Here is a 13,766-nt window from a genome sequence, read left to right on the forward strand (position 1 = left end):
CTGACTAGACATGAAAATAATCTAATCACATTAAACAAGATAATTATCATGATATCCACTGAAACACAATTATATATATATATATATATTTGCACATGCGTGTGTGTGGATATATACACGTACACAAATACATATATACATATATATAATTTAAGGCTTATTAATGCAAGATACTTACTACTGTTAATAATGTAGCTTGGAATCATTTTACCTTTTAATATTGCTGCTGAAATTCCAATGGTAGCACAAAATGGGGGGAGAAAAGCAAAGGCATTAAAGACTTATATGGAATAATAATTTGCCTGTGTTTGATGTGCATAAATGCATATACGTAGGAAAGAGTTGAGCAAAAGGACTTGGGGAAATAAAATCACAAACACAGGAGGATTTAAGATTAGAAATCCTTTCTATTCTGTTGTTCCCAACTCTACATCCTTATGTACATATGTCCTACTCCGTTGTTCTTAAATAGTTGACACTTGAAAGGATCTCAAAGAAGAATAAAGCACTATAAGAATGAGAAGATAAGACAAAACAACACTGACTTGGCTAGCACTAGGTTATAGCTAACCTTTTTTTTTTTACTGTTTCACCTGGAAGTTACACTGAATTGAATCAGTTTCCTACATATCTGTGAAACAAACATCCCAGGGGATTCAACAACCTGCACCAATTACACAACTTTAGCCATTTACAGGTAATGGGAGAAATAGAGTTCTCCCTCCAGGCTCCTCCAGTAGATCAGGAGGTGCGGCTACCATAAGCAGGATGGTAGTAGTCTATGTCCGATGGTTCACTTTCCCTCATCTCTCCACTATCCCAGGATGTGAAATATAAGAGAATACCAGTAAGACCTGCCGTTTATACAATAATTTGGGTTTCAAATAGCTTTCAAATAACTAACAAACATTGTGGCCTATAGAGGACTATATATTATCGTGAATTAAGGCATGCTGCCTTGTTCTTCAGACATCACTTATATCTCTTATAACTTATAAATCCCTATGTGATAAACCTACACCTCAGTGGGTAGAAGCTGCTAGATTTGTACTGCCTTCAACAAGACAGTGGTCATTTGATTATTGGTGGCCTGCTGAAACCTAACTACTAGTATACTGTATACAATACCACTCGATACAATCTCTTTTTATTCCTTATAAAAGAAATGTAAGATCTAGTATCAGCAGAACTGAATGGTGAACATGTGTGGATATTTAAATTGACTCTCTTGATATATTCCCCCGTATATTTATCACTGGGCAGGACCATAGCAAAAATGATAAATTACATGTAAAAAACATTATTCTGAAAGCATCCTAAGTCAGCAAACAAAGCAAAGTAAATGTTTTGCAACTCTTATTTCCAAAAGAAAAATATATTTTGAAAGCATCTTCTTTTTAACTTCTTTTACCAGTGCACCAAAAATAACTTTCTATAACTCATTTTTGTTATCAAACTAGTAAAACTAATGCTAAGCTACATCAAAAACAAGGATTTTTTTTACCCTTACCTCTATCTTTTGCTTTGTCAGAAAGGAGCACCTCCACCTCCTCATATTCCCGGATGGCATCCAGTATGATACTTCCTTCTTTACTAAATAAGAATAGCATGGGGATCTTGATGTCATCTGTGTCCTTCCCATCACCTGCCATCTGGAACAGAGGGGCAGTATCACTGCTGCTCCCCTCATTGTCATCTAGCAGAAAATGAATACAGCAAACATAAAAACATCTGTCCATTAAAAAGATCTACAGACAAAACTTTACTGTTTTTTTTTCCCTGTTGGCAGCATTTATTTTATGCATCAAGAATCATAAAAATGAACATACTTGGGGCTCACTAATTCCACTCCTAGAAATTTATCCTGAGGAAAGAACTCAAAAGAAGCAAAATGATTTACTCCCAAAGTAGTATACTGGAGTGCTACTTATAATTGTGAACAACTGTGAACTATTATAAGTAAATTATAATTAAGTACTTGATGGGACACCCAGGAAAACAGAATATTATTATTACATGAAAAAAGTAGAACTCAAAATTCTATGATTATGACTAAAAACTTCCATATGCTTATGAAAAGCCTTGGATTTTTCACTCAAAGACTTGGATTACAATGATAGAACTATGAATGAAATTTTATTGTTGCTTAAGATTTCCTTTAATGGCATTTACCAAACTACCTATTGGTAGTTCTTTTTTATATACTGCTCACAAAGAAGAATTATGATAGTCATTTTCGCTCTGTAAGTTGAGGTGACCATTGCTGTTAGTTTACATTGGTTAGCTAACCGCAGTAGGACTGCTTAATACTGTTTGACCACGGGGCCGGCCATGTCCACCTCTAACTGCACACGCCAGGTGAAGAACCTCCCTGTCCCTTCTCAGAGAGCTTGCTCTGAGGACCCACCTCCTTAGCAATAACTGACTAGACAAGCATGGCCACCTGACAGTCTCTCTGGAGGACCTAGAAGTGGCACACAGAATGACTGCTCCGGTTAGCAGTGGGTAGTGATCTAGTAAAATAACAGACTCATGGTTGAGGCTGCAATTTTACAATGACTTCTTGGAACTAATGGGCAAAGAGGGAACAAGCTGGTGAGAAGCTGGAGAGTGAAGCAGAACTGCAAAGAGATGCAGAGAAGAGAGTCTAGGAAGACCCAGAGATAAAGAGACAGACAGATGTGAAAAATGCTACTTAAAAAAATCATGGTTCCTGATGATTTTTGCTCAGTTGAACTTCTTTCGTGTTCAATTAAAATAATCCAGTCCCATGTAGTAAACAAACTTTCCATCTTAAACCAGTTTAATCAATTACTGTCTCTTGCAGACAAATGATTATTCTAAGATAATTTTTACTTCTAGTACTGGCGGTAAAAAACTTAGTCTTAATTATTAGCTCATTTATTTACAATTAAAACTAGAAAAAACAAAATACTTCATCAGAAACAAAAAAAAATAGGAAAAAGAAATTATAATACAAGAAAGCTTCCTTTTAAAAATTAAATTTTCTGAGAATAAAGATCATTGCCTCTTGTTTACCCACAGAACTCAGTAGAGGATTCTGCTACTAATAACTACTAAAGACAACATTTGACTTGACAAACCTCGCAGAGTAGAGAATACCACAAGAGTCACACTTTATAGGGAAAATGGTAACTATTCCACTTATGTTCCAGACTTTACTTTTTATATTTTAAAGTCTTGGTGAAGAGGTGTTCAAAGTGATAGTGATGACAAGCACTAAATTCTTCAATAAAAGAGGTCTCTGTGTGGAAAATAACTAGGGATAGAGAGATGATTTGAGCGGAGCATCAGCAACCTGCTTCTGTAATTGGCCAGAAAGTGAATGTTTTGGACTATGCAGTTCTCTACTCCATTACTGTGGCTCAAAAGTAGGCACAGACAGGAGCGCCTCGGTGGCTCAGTTAGTTAAGTGTCCGGCTTCGGCTCAGGTCATGATCTCGCGGTTCATGAGTTCGAGCCCCACATCGGGCTCTGTGCTGACAGCTCAGAGCCTGGAGCCTGCTCTGTATTCTGTGTCTCCCTCTCTCTCTGTCCCTCCTGGCTTGTGCGTGCGCACATGCACTCTCTCTCTCTCTCTCTCTCAAAAATAAAAAAACATTAAAAAAATTTTAAAGTAGGCATAGACAATAATTTTTTTCATTGAAAGAAATCCTAATATTTTATCTTAAACATCCTAAATTATTTTCATTGAAATAAACCTTATATTTTTATGTTTTATTTATTTATTTATTTTCAGAGACAGAAAGAGAGCACACCTGCAGGGGGGGGGGGGGGGGGGCGGGGCGCAGAGAGAGAGAATCCTAAGCAGGCTCCACACCAGCAGTGCAAAGCCTGATGTGGGGCTCGAACCCACGAACTGTGATATCATGACCTGAGCTGAAACTAAGAGTCAGATGTTTAACTGACTGAGCCATTCAGGAGCCCCTAAATCCTAATATCTTATTTTAAATGTCTTTTTATTTATCTTGAATTCAAAAAGGAAATCTATTCTAATAAGCAAGAAAAAATTCAAAAATAGATCTCCCCTGTGAGAGACACTATAAAAACTTAACTTCATAATTAGGATGTGACCTCAGGTCTTCTAGTTCTGAACATAAACTATTTACTTATAGTGTCAAAATGCATATTTTCCCTGACAGTCACGGGCTGCCCGTTATAAGTGATTTTCTATGAAAAATAAAAAAGCAGAACACACTGGTTGAAATGCAGAGGTAAAATGATTTGAGTTTGTAATTTCAGTGGAAAAAGACCCAAGAAAATAAAAATTTGCTAGCAATTAGTACTTATACCTATGGTATGTAAGCCCTTATGCTAAGAAATTTCATGTACTATTATCTCCAAACCTTACAACCACCTAAAAGATATTTATTAACATTTTCACTGGAGCTTAAAAAAAAATTCTATTGAATAAACTGATAAACTAAAGCTGGGCCAAGGCCAAGGTTACACCATGATCTTGTGGCAGAGCCAGGAACTGTTCCCCCATGTATTTGACTCCAAACCCTGCAACTTTGTGGAGGAATGAGTATTTTTAATGGCTCCCCACTGGAGGTGACAGGGTGTAATTCTTGCCTTTAAGGGGCTTTGGATCTCAAAGCACATTATTTATCCATAGTGTTGGGTGCTTTGGGGTATCCTACCTTCACACACACTTTCACTGGCATTAATATACAGAAACCTAAATCTAGACTTTCAAAAAAGATACAAGATACATAGAAATTATTAAGAGTGTCACTGGATTACCCATCCATTACACTGACTAGTGAAGTAAAAATAATATGATGAATTCCAATAAAATTTTGAAAAATACAAGGAAAAAATCCTAAAAATCATCTCCTCATCAACACAACGGCACAGAGGATTACTCACCAATAACAATGCCACCAATGGCACCAGCATTCTGAATGTTGCGTGCCTTTTCTGCAAACATGCACTGTCCTCTTTGTATCAAAGCGATTTTTCCCATCACTGCCTCGGGGTTAGTAAGCTCTGAACAACCATTGTATGGTTTACTGCTTGCAACAAATCCTCTCGTCTGTCAGAAATAAAAGTAACTTAAATATTCCTTTATCTTCTCAAATCACTATCTAGAGTTTTAAATAAGCCTTATTTCTTTTCTAATGATAACACATCCAATATATAAATTTTTGTTTTGAACATTTTGCATATCATATAGTACCCAACTGACATTTTACTGTGCTCTGCAGTTTATAAAACATTTTTACATAAATGACTAAATCTGATCTTTATAAAAACTCAAAAATAATACAGATGATATTTCCATTTTACATATGGGGAAACTGAGACTCAGTTTACCTAGTATGCTCAAAGACACAATGTTAGTGAGTGGTAAAGTTGGAATATGTAAATCTGTAGGCAGTTTCACTATGTACCCACACCCACAATTAAAATAGCTGGTAACCATTTTTAAATCATCACTGGTAGCCAGAAAAAATTTTGAAAGAGGGAAAAAATTGGATTTAGTCTACATGAATCTGTAAGCAGTTCTTCTTCTTAGAAAAATTAAATCCACTAGAGAACTGACTTTAAAGATGCTAAAATAAAGATGTTTTAATATCCCTCTCTTAGAACATAAACTCCATGAGGGCATGGATCTTCGTTGGCTTTGTAAACTTGATATACAGCAAACATCTAATAAAACAGTGCCTAGAATATAGTAGGGACTCAATAAAGAGGTGCTGAATGGATGAGTCAATCCACAAACCTATATAGCTTTAAAATACACATATAAAAATGGCCTAAATTAGGGGTAATGGAGTTCAAGACCATTGGCTTTAGATGGTCAGGCTACTTGGGTCTGGTCCCAACTCTGCAACCAATTAGATAAACTTGTGCACTGTTTAGCAATGCAGGTCTTTGTTTCCTGTGTTAAAACTAAGGGGATGGGCTAGCTTAGTGGTCTTCCTATTGGCCTGGTGGGACCTCAGCATCACTCTCCATAGCCACTTGGGCCAAAACACCTCTGCTTTTAGAGCTGTTCTCTACGTTAAGGCTCCAAGTTAGCTTATTGTTCAACAAAAGGTTCTAGTAGTGGTTAGAAAGTCCCAAAACCCATTGTTAGATAATTTAAAGATACTAAATTAGAGAACAGGCCAAGAAATGACAGTATCTAAACAATATTTTAAGTAAAATCCTGTAAGTATGTTGTATACATAAATTATGACTCAAAATTTTCAAGATATGTTTTTAACTTTAATCTTCTTTAATCTGGGAGAGTGAATATTTAGGTTTTAATAAATTAAATATTTAGGTTTAATAAATTAGAGTGACTAAGAAATTAGATAATACTTACACAATACTTTAAATTCAATTTCAACAAGTACATTGTAAGTGTACACACCTCTTTATGTTTAGACAGATCTAGCCCAAACTGAGCTGGTCCAGCAGTCAACACTACCCTGCCAAAAAATGGGTGGGAAACAATCTGTACAGCTCGTGGAGGTAGCTGCTGTTCTTTCTGTTGCTGACTTGACAGTTCAATCATCTCCTGCATGAACCTCAACCCATCTTCAGCATCAATTGAACTAGCAGCCTAGGAAAAAAACAAATTCATTTTATCCTTTCCTTATGAAAACTTTCAACTTTCTGATTTCTTAAATACTACTACAATAATTTTCCCTTTCAGTTTTGGTCCCTATCAAATACTTTATGGCTTTTTTTGTCCTCAAAAATATTACTTCTGGAAATATTTTCTGAAGGTAAATTTATAATCTTTATCAATGTCTCTTTCACTGTTCTACAAACCACTGATGCAAATGGGAGTATTAGACTTCCACCAAATGCTCAAATGCTAATACTATGCTTGATTTCTCCCCACTGCTTCCTCTTTTCAGAAATAAACCTCATACCTGACCCACACTTCGCTTCTTTGGAATTACGAACCAACAACCAGATTAAATTCAAAATATATGTATCAGGCATCTATTAGTGTTGGGCTCCAGCACTTCACTAGGAAGTGGGGAGATAGTCTTTCACTTTAAGAAGTTTGTATCCAGAGGAGACAGACATGTAAAATTACCTATGATAAAATTCTCCGGTGGGAAAGTAGACTAGCAGCACAGACAAGGGAATGATTGATTCTGCCAGTGTGGATCTGGGAAATATTTAGAATGACATGTGAATTGAGTCTTAACAGAGGAAAAGCTAAAGAATGCCTGACTATGGTAGAAAGAAGGTGGATTCCTGAGACTGTACAGGAAAGCCATTTGGATTTGACAGGAGTCAGAGGATGAAAGAAAACAGAGAGGGTTGGGACACAGAGACAAGTTCAAGCCTATCTTGATATGTCCAGTTTCGGTGACTTAGGAGAATGATGTTAGGGTCTACTGAGACGGACAACAAAAAGGAAAAGAGATGGACTGAGGTGGGGACAGGAAGAGATAATTAAATCAGGTTTGGACAGATTGAGACGGAGATGCAGACACGTATAACAGGCAGACTAAAGCTGAATTAGGAGTCAGGGTTACCTATGTGTATCTAAGAAATCATGTGTACAAAGACGACAGCTGAACTTGTAGAAACGGAGGAGACTGCTGAAGAAGAGTATAGAGAGAAAAGGGTATGATCCAGGTTCTCTGGCAGTGCCTACGTTGAGTGGTTGTACCAAAAAAGGAGAGCTCCAAAGGAATCCACAAAGCAAAGAACAGAAAAGTAGGAAAGATGTATGTTGCTGGAATGCCCTGGAAGCCAAGAAAGGGATAGGTTTTAAAAAGAGGTCAGTCAACAGTTACAGAAAAATTCAATCAAGTAAGGATTAAGAGGCCATTGGGTGGTAATTATGTCATTGGTGGCATAAGTAAAAGTAATGTAGTTAGAGATGTCACTCCCACTACTGAGAAGTGGTGGGACAGTAAGTGAAACATAAGGAAGTGGATAGAATACTCTTTGAGGAAGGATGGATGTGACAACGAGATGAAACAGAATTCCGAGACAGAAACTAAGGTTGTGGGAAGGCTGAATTTAAGGGATACCTGGTATGGATCCAGGTTGAAATTATTTAGCAAACTATGTAGTTTTCTCAGAATCAATATACTAATAAGCTGGGTAATTAAAAGGCCTCATGTTATGAAAGCTTTTCCAGCAAAAAAAACAATGGAATTTTCCCAAAAGGGAAATTTGTTATCTTTGCTAGGCATAGACACGTACATGCAACTTTTGATTTCCATAACGAATAAAATACTTAGATTCAGGAATGTTTTGGAAACTAAAATACTGTAAACTACAGAGATATTAAAACTAATTATTAGCTTTTAAGATTATGCTCTAAATTATGGAAAGACAAGGGACTGAAAAACAGAAAAATTTGGATTTGAGTCCTACATTTGACTATATCAATTTAAGCAAACTACCTAACCTTTTTGTGATTTAATTGATCTAGCCTATGAAAGGGTTGAATTACATGGCTTTCCAAGATACCTCTCCAAGTCCTAAAATTCTAGAATGATTCTCTAAATCATCTATTAAAAGCTTTTAGAAAGCCAAATGTCATTATCTTATTCAAGCTAATGAGACCACAGAGGGCAGAGATGGTATCTAATTAGTACAGCAATGGCTTACTTGGATTGCATGTTGAACCAACTGGACTCTCCCATCTTTGAGGTGAATCAAACTCACCCCCATCTTCTTCAAGATTTCTAAATGTTCAGGGTTAGTGGCCATGAAATCTCGGGCTCTCAGAGGGGGTTTAGCTCCACTCCTGAAACTCTCCTCTCTGCTAAAAGTAATTACAGACAAGGTTTAAAAAACTACAAATCAGAACTGGGGAAAAACAGAAGGCAAATAAAAATAATTGTAGGTATTTGCAAAATTGCTAGTTATAGAACTAGTGAAACTGGAAAAAACTGGAAACAGTTATTTTCCCATATATTACTTAGGTTATTAAGTGGTATAACTCTCAAATATTTTACAATTATCAAAGCATGTATATTATCTGCAGGACTGTCTTAGTCAACAGTCTTATAAACTATTTGAAGGTACAGGATAGGTTGGCTTGGGGATTTGTTATTACCGATTTCTCCCTTGAAAAACAGACTTTTCTCCCAATATTTTAAAAGTAAAACAATACTTCTATCAATGAGTAACAATACTCAAAAATTTTTTTTAATTTATTAATGGCTTTTCAATGTAACTATTTGGGAAAAAGTGAACTCATTAAGCCAAAAAAAATTTATTTAAAAATCAAGAATAAGTACTTCATCAAAAAATAAAATCAATTAAAACAAAATCTATACTTTCCTTATGTAGAAAACACAGTTAAAGGAAAAATATTTTTTAAATATTTTCTACATATACAAGACATGTGGAAATATCTGATGGAACTATTCTGGGTAAAAATGAACTACAGAAGTTAAAAACTACTATATGTCACCCACTGACCATTAATACTTAGTTCATTAAACAAAAATTTCCGTAAGAAAATTTCCATGAGAAAAAGACATTACTGCAGAATAAACTTTCTCATATAACTTTACCAATGAATAACTTTTAATTACTGGTAACTATATGCTTCAATATTTTTGGTCTAAGTAAACGTCTTTTTGGCTGTTATATGTTCCTTACATTCTCTATCATTTATGAACAATTAACTTTAATATTAACAAATATAAAATAATACATCTTACACTCTGATGATGCCTCTAGGACAGCTCTTATCCACCACATTTTTCAAGGGTTCACGAATGCTCTGAGCATACAACGGATCATTAGGGAAGAGAATCTGAGTGTTTGGACAAGTCCAATCAAAATTACTGTCATCCAGTTCTGTATATTCTGAAGTCTACAATATAAAAGAATGTTATGTAAATAAAAATAATTATTTTACTTAACATTACAGCTTGTTCAAATGAAACATTAAATGAAATATAAGAATATATAGGATGCAATAAAGGAGACAAAGAAAATATCAAGTGTACTTTTCCTCCTACCATACATATATTTATTGAATTCTATGCACAGATTACTTTTCACTTGGAAAAATAAACACATAAAAGACAATAAAACATTTAATTAAAAAACATAACCTACTGTATTCTTCTTAGAGATGCTTTGATTTGTAGTAGAGAGCCAAAGAGGTAACAGATGAGCTTCTGTTGTAAAGATGTAATCTTCTATGTCAAAGATAATGTCTTCTTTATCGGCAAATAACAGGTAAAGATATTTAAACATCTCAGCCAAGAAGAAAGAATCCATTCTAAAATAAAAGGTCATAATTAAATCTTAGAACATAAAAATATTCAAATACCAACTATCTGAAAGCCAAAGAGTCAAGGTCAATAAACATGTCTGTATCAATTTAGATGTCCAAAGTACTACAGAATCCATCTATCCCCCGGTGGTAATAGTCTTGACTCCAAGCATATTCCAAGGAAATGAAAAAGACCAGAGGGACTGCCTACCACACAGGCACACTAAATCTTGTCAATGGTGCAGACAAGATTTTCCTATTGGCCTTCCAATGAAGGAGAGTTTTCCATTTCTTCTACAGAGAAGCAACAAGAGGGAGGTAATGCAGATGAAACTTTACTAGTAAGAGCCATACAAGAATTGTCAATTAATATTAATTAAATTGGATAAAGTGATACAATTTTGATGGAGTTCATGATGTAGACACTTAAGTTATATACAAGAAGGTTTTAAGGTAAAGGAAATCATTTCTAAAAAATTACAAGAAAAAAGTACAACACAAAATCACAGGGACTATGATTCTAACTGTAAATATTTAAATACCTGTCAAGAAGGGAATATAGAACAAAGGGAATAAAAATATAAATATATATGACTTTACAAATGATTCAATGTTATAATGTTTTAATAAACATTTTAAAGAAAAGCTTTTAATAAAATCAAAAGTGGCAGAAAAAGCACAGCTGTTAGATGTAGTTACAGTAACATGAAATTTCATTACATTTACTACCTCCCAAAGAGTCCTAGGTTTTGGTGGTAATAACTTGTGGCTTACTGGACAGATGACATAGTTTTACATCTCCTGCCAAGCACAAGTCCTGGCACACAGTAGGCACTCAATAAACATTTACTAAATCAAATGAAACTTTTAGCAGTATTACAAAAAGAATGAACTAGAGAGGCAATGGAACACAGTGATAAGAACACAGGCTTTGGAAAAAGAAAAGGCCTTTCACTGACTAGCTGTGTAATCATGGGGATATTATATAAGGACTGTGAGTTTCAGTTTATTTTTTTGTAAAGGACATAACAATACCTGCCTAACATTGGGGGGAAGACTAAATGAGATACTCTAAGTCCATTATTTAGCATAGCACCTGGCATACGTATAAGCTCAAAACACAGCTATCTTTATTTTTCCTACACATCAATGATGTTTCATTTTTGGATGACTTTCATTACTCACCTGTAATGTCACAAAAATTTTTGAACATTTTGTAGTTAATCTTTTCAGAATAGATAAAACATGCCCTGTCAACCTACAATATACTTATGATAACGGAGAGTTACTATCATGAAAAAATGTTAGCTTGAGAAGTATAGACTGATGAACACAGTGTTGACTTGTGGTGAATTGTAGACTGATTATGAGACAAATGATTTGGAAACATTTAGAAAAGAATGGAGACATGATAGATCACTACAGTATGAGTTGGGTAAAGCTAGCAAACTGGGTATCTTATCATATAATCTCATTTGTATTAAAAAATCATTGGGGTGCCTGGGTGGCTCAGTCAGTTAAGCATCCGACTCTTGATTTCAGTTCAGGTCATGATCTCACACAGTTCATGAGTCCGAGCCCCACATTGGCCTCTGTGCTGACAGCACGGAGCCTGCTTGGGATTCATCCCCTTCTCTTTGTATCTTTCTCAAATATAAATAAAAATAAAAGTAAAAAAAAAACAACAACCCAGAAATGCAAACATATACGCAATAAAACCGTCTGGATGACGGTTTATCAAATTGCCAACAATGGTTATCTTAGGGCTGGCAAGTAAGGGAGTGTCTTAGCAAAGATTTTCTTTTTACATTTATTTAGTTTTGAGAGACAAAGAGAGACAGCGTGAGCAGGGGAGGGGCAAAGAGAGAGACACAGAATCAGAAGCAGGCTCCAGGCTCTGAGCTGTCAGCACAGAGCCTGATGTGGGCTCAAACCCACGAACCGTGAGATCATGACCTGAGCCAAAGTCGGATGCTTAACTGACTGAGCCACGCAGGCGCCCCTTGATTTCAGTTCAGGTCATGATCTCACACAGTTCATGAGTTCGAGCCCCAGGTTGGGCTTTGCGCTGACAGCATGGAGCCTGCTTGGGATTCGTCTCCTTCTCTTTCTTTGTATCTTTCTCAAATATAAATAAAAATAACAGTAAAAAAAAAAAAACCAAAAAAAACAAATGCAAACATACATGCAATAAAACCGTCTGGAAGACTATTTATCAAATTGCCAACCGTGGTTATCTTAGGGTGGGCATGTAGGGGAAGTGTCTTAGCGAAGATTTTCATATTATTTTTGCATTTAAATTCTTTCCAGTGATCATTATTATAAAGAAAATACAGAGAGTCCCATTCTGAAAATTGTGTGTGTGCGCGCGCGCGTATGCACATGGGCGCAGGGACACTGGTGACCCAGGTGACAGCATTGGTAGATCTGTAAAGGAATAAGCAACCAAATGCAAAGAGCTTGTAACCTGCAAACTCTCAAGTTCCACACCATAAGGTACACTGGTCTTGGTCCTAACCAGAATTCTTCCTGGCAATTTAGATGGAAATTTGCTAAGGTACGCTTAAACTGCAGCCCACTGAACTTAGGTAATATGTTAGATGACTAAGATGAGATTCAAGCTCTCTTTTAGGTCTAGAAACACATACACATACACACACCCCAACAAAACCAAATTTTGCCGAGGTAAGTATAAAGTTCTAAGTTTACACTAAAGAAAAAAAATCATTTACTCAAAAGTAGGGTGGAGAATACCCATTTGTCAGCAGGCCACAAGTAACTGAGGTCAATTGGCTACAAGTTCACCGTGAGGTGAATATAATAAAGCTGCTAAAAAATCTAAAGCACATCTAATAACACAGAATGATGAGGATTAGTACTTCTCAACCTTTCGTTCGGCCAACTGCCTAAAAGATCCAATGCTGTCCTCAATGCTGTCATGAGGAACAGAGTTGATGAAGCAGTGATCCTCAATTGAATAGAGGGTGTAAACCCATCAGCCCCTCAGAAAATTAGCAACCTTACAACTGTTCTTAACAGTGATGTTTTTGCCAGGCACACCTTAAGTGTGATTAATTCTGGACTTGTTATTTTAAGAGATACTCTATATTTTGGAATATGAAAGCAGATTAGGGCAAAGGCAGTGGTAAAAGGTCTAGAAACAACGTCATGTAAGGAATATTCACTGGGGAGAAAAAGAATGTTAAATTTAGAAAACTAGAACTCTCTAAACAGGATAAATCATGTCTTCCTCTGTAATTCTTCAACCTGTTACCCCTTTTTTCCACCACAGCACAAATCACATGGTTGCAATTATGTCTTTATACACCTATCTTCTCCACTAACTGTTAAGTCATGGGAGGGCAGGAATTGATTCTAATTTCTTTTTCCATCCCCACACCTAAGTGTGGTGCCTGGCATAAAGAAGGTATTTAATTATTGTTCCTTGAATGAACTGCCAGAATAGCATGGTGTTCAACAGCTTCGTGTTCTTAGAGTTCAAGTGTTGATGGGAATCTGGACTTAACTTTACTAATGT

General features: G+C 35.9%; 1 protein-coding gene across 11 annotated transcripts in view; it reads right to left on the minus strand.

Annotated features, from left to right (window-relative positions):
• Positions 1–13,766, minus strand: part of EDEM3 (ER degradation enhancing alpha-mannosidase like protein 3) — a 102,491-nt gene that overhangs the window by 43,278 nt on the left and 45,447 nt on the right. For 3 of the 11 annotated variants that reach the window (XM_015073313.3, XM_053209444.1, XM_053209445.1), the window contains 7 exons: positions 10,069–10,234; positions 9,666–9,820; positions 8,602–8,758; positions 6,386–6,577; positions 4,894–5,059; positions 1,511–1,696; positions 179–226 (listed from right to left, as the gene is read on the minus strand). In XM_015073313.3, the coding sequence (XP_014928799.2) occupies positions 179–226; positions 1,511–1,696; positions 4,894–5,059; positions 6,386–6,577; positions 8,602–8,758; positions 9,666–9,820; positions 10,069–10,234 (1,070 nt within the window). The remainder of the gene's footprint in view (positions 1–178; positions 227–1,510; positions 1,697–4,893; positions 5,060–6,385; positions 6,578–8,601; positions 8,759–9,665; positions 9,821–10,068; positions 10,235–13,766) is intronic. The other 8 variants (XR_008293221.1, XM_027074363.2, XM_015073315.3 and 5 more) reach the window with 6 other exon arrangements.

The sequence above is a fragment of the Acinonyx jubatus genome, chromosome E4 (assembly GCF_027475565.1).
Source record: "Acinonyx jubatus isolate Ajub_Pintada_27869175 chromosome E4, VMU_Ajub_asm_v1.0, whole genome shotgun sequence".
Lineage (NCBI taxonomy): Eukaryota > Metazoa > Chordata > Mammalia > Carnivora > Felidae > Acinonyx > Acinonyx jubatus.